Source organism: Branchiostoma floridae, chromosome 5 (genome assembly GCF_000003815.2).
Source record: "Branchiostoma floridae strain S238N-H82 chromosome 5, Bfl_VNyyK, whole genome shotgun sequence".
NCBI lineage: Eukaryota > Metazoa > Chordata > Leptocardii > Amphioxiformes > Branchiostomatidae > Branchiostoma > Branchiostoma floridae.
In genome coordinates this window covers 20,633,599-20,645,142 of record NC_049983.1, presented here as the reverse complement: position 1 = coordinate 20,645,142, position 11,544 = coordinate 20,633,599, and the positions used below count along the sequence as shown (strand labels likewise).

The 11,544-nt window shown below is 39.9% G+C and overlaps 1 protein-coding gene across 6 annotated transcripts; it reads right to left on the bottom strand.

Annotated features, from left to right (window-relative positions):
* Positions 1 to 51: 51 nt before the first annotated feature.
* On the bottom strand, positions 52 to 11,495 carry LOC118415985 (glucose-6-phosphate 1-dehydrogenase-like). 6 transcript variants are annotated; one of them, XM_035820992.1, is made up of 14 exons: positions 11,386 to 11,495; positions 10,250 to 10,414; positions 9,001 to 9,038; positions 8,498 to 8,606; positions 7,938 to 8,155; positions 7,136 to 7,162; positions 5,626 to 5,784; positions 5,174 to 5,299; positions 4,497 to 4,590; positions 3,317 to 3,533; positions 2,600 to 2,805; positions 2,196 to 2,272; positions 1,755 to 1,847; positions 52 to 1,184 (listed from the first exon to the last, which is right to left on the bottom strand). In XM_035820992.1, the coding sequence occupies exons 2-14, from the start codon at positions 10,370 to 10,372 to the stop codon at positions 1,097 to 1,099; spliced, it is 1,575 nt and encodes a 524-aa protein (XP_035676885.1). In that variant the 5' UTR covers positions 10,373 to 10,414; positions 11,386 to 11,495; the 3' UTR covers positions 52 to 1,096. The 6 variants fall into 6 exon arrangements, with proteins under 6 accessions (XP_035676885.1, XP_035676884.1, XP_035676883.1 ...); XM_035820991.1 differs by having other exon boundaries at positions 10,250 to 10,456; positions 11,386 to 11,480; XM_035820990.1 differs by lacking the exon at positions 11,386 to 11,495 and adding an exon at positions 11,014 to 11,097 and having other exon boundaries at positions 10,250 to 10,456.
* Positions 11,496 to 11,544: the final 49 nt, after the last annotated feature.

Below are 11,544 nucleotides of genomic sequence, written 5' to 3'. Positions count from 1 at the left end.
GTTGATAGAGAACTAGTTTTGCCAGTGTAATACTTTAAACACAGCTTGAAATACAGAAAGATTTTCCACCTGTATTCTGTTAGGTTGAACATACATTCTGACATTATAGTTACTGTAGTAGTACAGAAGTAGCAGCTGATGGCACATAACATCCATACACTTCAAAGATGTTATATTAGTTGACAAAGAGCTACACTTTCTTCTGTGTTACTTTGAACATTTACTGCAGTGTACTTAGCGTCTACACTTAATGTCTTATATCATATGAAGTTGAAAATAAGAGTTGTAGTGTACAGTGCAAAATGTATATTACAAATTTGCTCATACTTTTTTGTCAATTTGAAACTGTTACATACATCCATTCGTACAAAAAGGAACACCATGGATTCAGATTGAGCCCAATACCAATTACATTATGATGGAAAACATATTTAACATTTTGTACCTTTAACACAATATTTATGTGTATTGAAAGACTGCAGACAGTAAAATCAATTTGTGCATAGTGATCATGAAAGCATGATGTTATGTGAGTGATCCAAGGCATTGCAGTGTACATTTAGCGTATAAAAAGCATAATCTTAGCATAACAAACAATATAGAAAATAGAAAGGTTATACAAGTAGCAATGATATGCGTTAGAAGTAACATAGAAGATGCTACCAGGATCTTCTTAAAGCTGCCACCAGTAGCATATCAAATGGCAAAAATGAAAAGGTATATTCTGGTATAATGTATACACAATTCCATAAATTTTAAAGTAATAACCAAATAATTGTTGGGATACTTGGACTATTGGAAAAAAGTAACATCTATTCTTATAGAAGGGCTCTTCAGTCTAAACATACACAATGAATGGATCAACTGACGGAGTTGAAATTGCAGCATCACTGTAAGCTGCTGTGTGTGTCTTCTACATGCATACTATCAAAACAGAGGTTTGACAATATCTGTTTTTGACATATTTTTGTTAGGCATTCTATTTTGTTCCATTTTCTTCATATCCGCTGGCCAGCGGACGCATAAAACAGCCGGAGCCAAACCTCTGCCTGGAGAGTATGTCTTCACTTCATGGAAGTTCCTCCTCCTGATCTGTTCACAGCTGGGGCTTGGTCCACTTGTAGGTGCCTGAGAAAATGAAGCCAAACCTCCTGGCAAGGTCGTCAGATTCCTGGGGGCCTCGGCTGGGAAAATCAGTAAACAAGACAGCTTAGTATCTGTTATCATGCATTATACACATTTAAGGTACCAGTGTAGTTCAAGCAAGGTTTACAATGTAGTTCTAGTACACAAAAAATTGTGCTTTTTTGTTTGTTATTGAAAGTGGATGTGCTTTTGTAGGATTCCAATCCTACAGCTTGGTACATCTGGCACAGACAACCATCTCCAGTAACATGCCACATCCAACTTCATAGGACCTCTGCTGAGGCTTAGGTCCCATTTCCAAACCGCAGCCTGGCCAGGATGTTTTAAGAAACAAAAAATTGAAATGTATCCCTAGAAATGTGCACAAATCATGCCCATGAATCTTATTTGGGCATTTTGTGCTCCCGAAAGCTATCCGACAGGGCCCTGGTTTGGAAATGTGACCTAAGCCTAAGTGACCAACTGTCTTAACCAACCAATGTTTTTTGCTTTGCACTTGTGGGGAAGGGGAGACCTTGGGAAGGGCATTGATAAAATCCACTCAGCAACCAAAATTGCTCAACAGCATCAGTACACCAGCAGGAGCCATTTCAAAAGAGCCAACTCACCTGCCATACTTGTAAGGTGCAGGCTTGATCTTTTCCTTCTCTAGTTTGTGAAGCAGTGGTGTAAAAATCCTCCAGGCCTCTCGCAGTTCATCACTATAAAACACAAGTAGACTCACGTCAAGCAGATCCAAACTATCTAACATCAATAAATTATTACCATACAAGTCCAGAACACAAGATTTTGAAAAAGGAAGTCCTGTTGCAGTACCATGGAAAGCTGCCAGGGACCCCATAATGTAATCATTTCTTCATTTTTCAAACAATTACCAAAACACCAAAATATCATAAAGATACAGACAGACACACACACACACACACACAGACAAGCACCCCAAAATATAATATTCTTGGTGAAGGTAGCAACATGATATAGTACAGCAGAATCATTCCATTAAGAAAAGAAAAAAAAAATCTCAGATATTGCTGGACATGATAGAGTACCTTCTGACAAAGTGGAGTTGTGCGCCACAGAACACATCCAGGATGAGTCGCTCATATGCATCAGGCATCTTCACCCCCTGTACAGGACAGAAATAGAATACAGTCAGACGTATCAACAACACAAAACACAACAGTCACCAAGAATGAATAAAACATACAAAACACAACAGTAACTGAACATGCTACTAACACTGCAAAATTACATATGCACTCTTTCATGTTACTTTATCAGAGATACTGCAGAAGCGATTTTGATGCATTTAAGCTCCATATTAAACTTTTTCCAGGACCTCCCCTTTTAACTCTTTTTCTTCCCTACACCTTCTCCACATGGGTTTATAACAGTGTTACTGTTAGATAAAACAAGTACACAGAAAAGGCGAGACAAGGGACCATGTACAAACCTTGTATCTTGCCCCATATGACAGGTCCAGCTCTGACTCCTCTGGGTTGATGTTCATGCCGGGTGCCTTCACCATCATCTTACAGTACACAGCCTCCTGCGGCTGCACACGGATCACCAGCTCGTTACGCTTGCACTGTCCGCCGAAGATGTCACCGGGAACGTCCTTGAACTGGATCCGCACTTCTGCCTTCCTCTCGTTTAGAGCTGCATGAGGAGAGATAGACACAATATTCATGAGAATTGCTGAGAGCAACAGTTTTCAGATACAGATTTGCTGCCATTTCAATGATTCACACACCATCAAACTCCTTTCCCCAGAATTCATGGCACGGTCCCAAAGTGTACTCAATACTGGGTGGGATTTGAACAATGCCATTTAGAACAAAAAGTTGGTAAAGAGTATACACCAGAGCACTGACCAGTACTATCAAACGTGACTCATGCACCTGTTACCACTGAACATTCACCAATTTGGGTGCAGCTTAAAGTGAGTAGTCAACACAAAAATTGTGTCTAAAGTACCCTGCCCTGCATTTTCAGTCAACCTCTGGAAAACGTTTTTGACCAACCTTCTAGAAAATGGCATTGTCCAATTCAAAGCTTAGTATTGAGAACACATCACATGTGGTGTTGTGTGTACTTATATCTTTGCTGGGGAATGAAATCATGAGATTACTATATTAAAGTTAATAGTGGTAATCTGAGGACATCCTACCTTTCCCACACTTCATGATGAAAGGAACCCCGTCCCATCTCTCTGTCTTCACAAACACCACAGCTGTGGCAAAGGTGGGGGTGACTGAGCCCTTGGGCACAGTGGGGTCATCCAGGTAGCCATTTTTGGCATCGCCCTGCCCCTCAGGGTCCCCGGTGTACTGTCCAACCACAACGTTGTCCAGATCCAGGGGAGGCATGCACTTCAGCACTTTCACCTGTACAACAGGATCAACCCATGTCAGTCAAACATGCAGGCAAAACTACATGGCCATGTCTGTTTCTCTGTCCTTGGTGCTGAAGGGTTATCACATGGTCTTATATCCTCAACATAAAGTAAAACATACTAAATGAATAGCTTAATACAATGCTAAACCATTTGAGATGATATGCTAATCAAGACATTTGATGTGTTGATAACAATTATTTCATAATGACATATTAATCAGCTCAGATTATGTTGATTAATTACATAATCAGCTCAAGCAAAACAAAGATCATTGCATCATTCTATGATGAATTGAAACGATGATGATGCCTAACTAGTGAGTTAACTAACTATATTATGGTCTTTACAAGATGATAAATACTGTAAATGCAGAAACTTTTGCAGTGGTTTAATGTTGGTGGTTAAACCACCACGAACAAATTTCCATGGCAGTAAGAGACTACAGTGCATAGTGCTACTGCGAACTTAAAACCACAGTAAAAAGTCATTTTCCCCACTACCGCAAAATTTAATACCCGCAAACTTAAATGCATTTACAGTAATCTAACATATGCAAAGAGGCTATATATGGTTGATGGGAACCTATCCATATCAACATTCATACAGTCATTCCAATAGATATGCAAGGACATGTCTGTAATAATTCATGTAGGAACACACACAGCAACATGATTAATGTAGCTTGTAATCTGATCATCTTTGCAAAAGGTGACTGTTATTGAAGAGAGGTTTATGCTGTATCATGATGTAGGGTTAAGATAATAGTGTTTCATGATATACACATGTTGGCTTGTGTTATTCATAGTGTCTCATGATGTAGGGTTAGATTAATAAGTGTAACATGATGTAGGGTTAGCTTGATAGTGTAACATGATGTAGGGCTAGGTTAATAGTATAACATCGTGTAGGGTTATGTTATTAATAGTGTAACATGATGCAGGGTTAGTTTGACCTTCTCATCTCTGATGTCCTCTGCACTAGTGGAGGCAGGTTTCTCCATGGCGACCAGGGACAGGATCTGCATCAGGTGGTTCTGCATCACATCTCTGGGATTACAGGAAATGGGACAACTTGTTACATATAGATAAACATTTCAGGGGTCATGAGAATGGTAACAACTCACAGTATGGTGAATCTGGGACAGCCAGAAACAAAGAATTTTCTTGTTAGCTGGTAAACTGCTTCAAGTGTAACACGCAAGTACAACAAGTATTAGTTGTGCAAAACCAGACTGCTCAAACTGGGATGGACCAAGACTCTTTTTAAAAGTGTGGTGGGAACTTAAACATGTTTGAGGTGTGCTCCTTGACTACAGGACCTCCAGCTTTACATCTGAGAGAACGTCCTTATGTGAAGCTAGCTACCAGGAGGTACACATTTTCACCCAGTCAAGTGAGGAAATGGAAGTAAAAAGCATTTTCAAAGGGTGCAACATTGCAGCCTGCTAGAGATTAAACTAAAACATCTAGATCCTTAAGTCAAGGACCCTAGCTACTAGACTACCTTGCCACCAACAAGATTACCTTGCCAGAAAGGAATCCACAAAGGAATACATGATTATGTATCTCTCCATCTAAGAGTAAAAGAGGTACATCATCACTCGTTATCTAAACTTTCAACAGCCCTCACCTGATGATTCCAGACTCGTCAAAATATCCCCCCCTGCCCATGGTGCCAAATGGCTCCTTGAAGGTGATGACAACACACTGCACATGGTCCCGGTTCCACAGGGGGCTGAACATCTTGTTTCCAAACCTGAACAAGTATGAAAAGTAAAAAACAACATTTAACAATTAAAGGGGAATGAGTTGATCTTAAATCATGTAAGAGATAAATACAAGAGGTCAAAGAAGGACATAATGATATAATTCTCTAATCTGCATGGGAGGACCTTGAAGTTGAATGCAGTTACAGTATGAAGATATGATGGGACATCCCTATGTTCCGACATTCCTATGATCTACCACTCATACATTCTGACAAACATAGTATGTTCCAGCACAACATTATGCTAGGGTTACAATTAGGGTTAGACTTAGGGGGTATTGAAACATGGGGTTGTAACCGACATGTTAACATACCTGAGAACCATGAGGTTCTGGACCATCTCCTTGCCCAGGTAGTGGTCAATCCGGTAGATCTGGTCCTCCCTGAACAGCTTGGACAGATGCTGGGACAAGTCATCCGAGCTCTCGCTGTCATGGCCAAACGGCTTCTCCACAATGATACGGGACCAACCCCTGAAGTTAGAAGTTCAGGACAGGAGGGAATGAATCGTCATGTTTCTTATCTGCCACAGGTTCAGAAACGACGTCCACAAAATTTGTATTATCCAAAAATATGATCTTCTTCAGAACATGGCAGCTATTATTGTACTATAAAGCTTTCTGTTGCAAATGTATTAAAACTTTGTGAAAAATATGACAGTACTATGACTAGTACAATCATGTAGTTTCTCTTTGTCAGAACTTTTTGTCAAAATCTTTATTTGTTCATTAGTGTTTTTTTAACCACTACTACTCATGCAAAGTCATTTACTAGACTTCTCAAGATAATGCACACTTGTATGTAAATTGTATGAAGTTGCAGAGCTTTTGCAGGCATCATAAATGATAAAATCAGCACACTACCACAAAATATCTATTCAGCAAATCATTAGTACAGCATGAAATGGATTAACTGCATGAAGTTTCATGTGCAAGGTCCTGATTAGTCAAAGAGCAAGCACAGCAATGCAGCAAGCATGTGGAAAATAATCAAAGTGATTAGCATTACATGCCTTAACACCGTGCAACCCATGCCTTTCTATGGCCTTGTCTGGCCATCAGTTGGACAGGATGACTTGGTGATGTGAGAACAAAGCTTTCAGCCTTCCACTGTAAACTAAAAGCTCAGCCTATTGCATTATGATTGGCCATGCTTGATATAGCAGGGAAGGAAAGCAGCACTAAACTATTGTGCCTTCATTTTATCACTGTTCCCAAGTCTTGCCCTATGAGCTGATATAGACTATAAGAATCTGTGTCTGCAAACACATGGAATGTAGTAGGCAAAACAAAGAAAAACAAAGCAGGTAAAAGAAAAAAAAAACATTAATAATCATCATCTGAAACTGTTGGCTGTCAGAACCCCAGACAAATAAAAACAAGCACAAACTGAGCTTTCAATTCTATATAAATTTCAATAGAATATTGAGTGTTTGTCATCAGATTGCTGAGAGCAGAAGGAATGATCTGCAAGAGCACAACCGGTCTATCAAAACAGTTAGTGTAGATTTGTTTCATACACACTTCCTTTGAAGTTCTGATTATATCAGTCCTGATTGAAATTGTAGTGAACATAAACTTGTTGCAGGCACACCCTCCAAACCATGACACACAAATTTTGTAGCTTATCTGCTCTTCCCAAAAGCCCAGCCTTCACAGTCAACCAACCATCCCATTCAAAATTTCTGGAGAAAACCCATGAGTTCTGCTCAGTGTTTGGGCATGCATAACAAGCAGAGCTATTGCACAGCATCTTGTAATTAGATAATTTCACTACATGAAGGTATTATTGTGTTTCATCAAAAGTTGCATAATGCCGCCATACCCTGACCCAGTAGACTCCTCGAGACCACTGCAAAAAACACAAATATCATCTCCTTATTGAAAACACACCAGGGGAAAAAAATCAAGGGTTGTTCCTTCCTTCCAAGATGGCTCATAATTTGACTTCATAATTTGAGAAATAACCACATTGTAACATAGTGATTGCTTTGTTTTGGAGAGATCCTTGCTACTTGGAAGGAAATTTATTTTATTTTAGTATAGACAAGGGTTTTCTGTATTCATCCCCTGAGTATACTACAGGCATATCCAGGTGGGCTGATAAATTCCTCAAGCCTGACTGGCCATTTCACAGATAATTACACTCTTTGTCTGTACATCATTTGATTGAATATTGTGAGAAGGTACTTACTATTCAATACAGTTTGATACATACATTCAAAAGTCAGGATAAACCCTGCTCAAGGACGACTTGTTCTGAACCCTTCTTGCCAATGTTTTCAGCAGTATTTGATGTTCATCAAAGAAATCAAAACACAGAATGACTGCTGTAAAAGGGCCACATTTCTGTCACTTTGAAATGAAACATTTCAAATCCTATTATGTACGTGACAAGATAGTAACAACTAACATGCGTAAAAAAGCTTTGTAGCTGAAATGAAAATGACAGCCCTGTTTTCTTACTGGCATCAAGAGTTGCATTGGATCAGTGAGGCTTAACTAAGTAGCCATGCAAAGCCAAATATTGCAATGGAAATATCATTTCATGTGCCATGATGATCAAAAAAAAATTGCAATGATTGGTATCTCTCCTGAACTGATCTGATTGCTATTAAAATCCTTACTCGTGTCCCATGCAGCATAGGCGGATGTTGGAGGACACATCTTTGAAGACGGTGGGTGGCAGCGCTAGGTAGAAGAGCCTGTGAGCCAGGTCCCCCTTGGGGAGGGTGTTGATCTCCTGATTCAGGTGTTCGAAGTCGGTGCGCTCGGTGTATGAACCTTTCACATAGTAGTTATACTTCCAAAACTCCTCAAACTTGTCCTTCTCGTCATCTTGGAGCTGCATATTTCCAAGAAGAACAATGATCATGTTCTTGATTTTGTCAATCAACACTTTGTCAATCAACACCGTATATATAATTTACCTAAGTGTTATGAGGTTATATGCAAGGAAGTTTAAATGTTAATGATGTACACTTACCTCCATTTATTTCTAGAACACATTATCAGCTGAATAAGTTGTCAAGAAGGATTGTGTGTTGGCTCCAACAGCTTCTATGTGTAATGAAACCTAGCTCAAGTCCTCATCAGTCTCACTCTCACACTCACTCACATAAGTTAGGGGAGTGAGTATAAATAATGAAGATGGCATGGCTTTTGTATGAATTCATAGATGCCATACCTTCATGTACTGTGTAGACTTGTCCCTAACAGCCTGCACAGACAAGTCTGACCTGGCATACCCAACAAAGTAAGTCTGCTTCGGCAACAATCCATCCTTGTACAGCCACCTGATAGAATAAACATAATTGCACAAGAACTTAGTGACCACTTGTTACAATGCTCTCATAAAGACTTTTAGTAATGGTTTTGTCACGTAACGTTGCTGAAGAAAACAGTCCCCCTCCTTTCTCTGTTCACATTATCTTATTGTGATAATCATTCTGATTCTTTTCTTACAGGTAACATTATACACTTGTTTAAACTTTTATTAAGCAGCAACCTTGCTTATATAATCAATTACATGCTTAACTAATTCTACTGGGAATATCATGACATACTTTTAAAGCAGACACTTAAAATAACTGGAGATTTTCTACACTTTTATTACAAGAAATTAACTATATATATATCATACTAAGTCAATGTAAAATGTCATTTGTATGAAAAGTCATGTAGACTCACCACAGTGTGGGGTAGATTTTCTTTTTTGCCAAGTCACCCTGAAAAAAGCAAAATTATTAATAAAAGTAAGTTCACAAGATGCACAGATGGACAGAGACAAGTCTTGCCTGCAGTTACTGATGCATATTAAGTCATTTGTTGTTACATGGAAATATGTCTTTTCAACATCATGTTCTTGGAATGATTCTCTATTCATGGTTTAAAGTATGCATAAAAATAGGATTGTTTTATTAGTCTGTACCAATCTGTCAACACACCTAGTGGGGTAAATTTTCTCGATAATTGTCTCATTCTCAACTCAACTTTCTTGAAAGTTAATAGCCTAGAGTTCGAAAAAACCTACTAAATACTACTATACATTGTTGTAATACTAACTCTTGAACTGCCAAGCCCGGATATATCCGGCACACATATACATGCCGTGTGCCACGCCCGGATATATCTGGGATAGCGTATTCCTCCGAAGTAGCAGCTTTGCGCGCGTGCAACGCACAAACGCCGGAAGTTATGGACTTCAGCCTTGTTTGCAGTTTCTTTTTGAATGTCAGCGGCCAACCCTGGCACCAATAGCATTTTATAGGGCTGAAACTCTGGCAGTTTAAGGGCAAGTACCAAACATAATGTTTGAAAGGATATTTCTGTGCTGACAGGTGTCAACAAATATGTAAAACATTGACATTTTACTTTACAGTCTGCATCCATTGATTTTTTTAACAATCATATCACTATCACTGAAATTGCTGAAATCATCCACGTGATCACCAAAAAGAGGGCATATTGGTCAGATCAGGGCTTTAGCCAGCTCGAAATTTTTTTCCGTCAGCCAATTACAATCGTCGCGAAAACCGCGAAAATTAATTAGAAGGACTGAACTGAGACCTTGAAAAACGGGTTTTAATGAGATTATCGTATGCGAAAGGGCGCCGACACACATTGTCAACAATCATAACAATAGCAAAACAAACAGTGTGTGGCTTTTACGGCCGTGGACGGCGTCCCCAAGCCGCCTGTAGCTTCCACCAAGGATTTTTGTCCGTCAAGGTTGACAGATTGGTTTTAAAATTTTTCCGTCAGACGCAGCAAATTTCCGTCAATTGACGGAAAAACGGACGCTGGCTAGACCCCTGGGTCAGATATATAATGATGATGATTGGTCAGATGGCCCTTAATGTAGAAGTCACTTGCAAAGGTTTGTTACAGATATTTGCATAAGTTATAAAACTGTCAGTCACTGTAAAACAGCACTCACCGAGGCACCAAAGACAACAAAGACATGGGGAACATCGTCCTCGCTGTGAAGGGTCTCCTTCAGGATGCTGACACCTTTAAGGAGTTGGTCCTTAGTCTTCTGGACGTTGGAGATGGCAGTCATGGTGTTGTTTCCTTGTCCTGCCTGGGCTGTATCTCTGTGTACCTGTGCGGGTTCACCTGTCTCTGGATTAGCTCCACCCACCAACTGTGAGGAATATGAATGAGGATCACTGCTTGAAGCTGGAGGGTTGACTTTTGATGTACCCTTGGGCGAAGAGGATTGTCTGGCTCGATTCTTGCTGCTTCCTGTACCCATACCCACACACACTAGTGGGCGTGATTCAGCAAATCTTCACGTGAGCTTGGCCAGTAATTATTGACCAAAACGTGCAGGCTGCTGCAATAAGGCAGGCAGCAGTATGTCAACAAGAAAACACTCTAGCAAGTACTCTCCATATGTAGCCTGGAGGGCTTCAATTTTCCATTGGTTGCGTGATCTCTTCCAAAATCTGTTTGCGTGATCTTACACAACGAAACTTCGGCCTTCACGGGTTCTTGGTAATCTTACGCAATTACGGCGAGTAGCAACACGGAAATGGCATGACAAGGAAACGATTCAAGTTTTCAATGCCCTTAACGAGTAATGACGTCGTTAAGGTAGCTTTTGATAGTTGCCAAGGTTCCTTCAAAGACTTAAGGTTAATCAATATTGTTCTGAGATTAATATTTGTCCAGCGGAAAGACAGAATGACAAAACTTTACCTCGCTCAAGTATGGCACGCTGGGAGCAGATCGAGTTACCACGTTGTTGTAGTGTTTACGTAATGTCATGACCGGATGGTGTCACTGGGGCACGGTTTATGATATGTGACCTTAGCATGACACCCGTCCGTTCCTCGCTAATGTCATTCGTTTTGCAGTTTGTTTGCGTTTATGGGAGGAAACCTTAACGTTATAAAGACGCCCTGTTGATGCTGAAGTGTTTTAACTTGATTTAAGGGCGTTTTATATAGAGCTGCATACGTTTTGAACAAAAATATAACAAGAAAATCAGAAAAATCTAATAAAGGCATACATTCAGCACTTTTATCGAGGAACCTGAACGTCTTAAAAAGTGTAAATCTACGAACCCACCTGAAGATGTCACCCCTTTGTCCAGATAGCAGCACCGCCCTCTCAGCTGTGACACAAGAGGAATGTTTACAGATGCAGATCACCTCATTCGGTTAAGTAGGGGAGGATAAAATCTCACGATATCATACAAATCGATATCAAGACTAAAGACATACCATA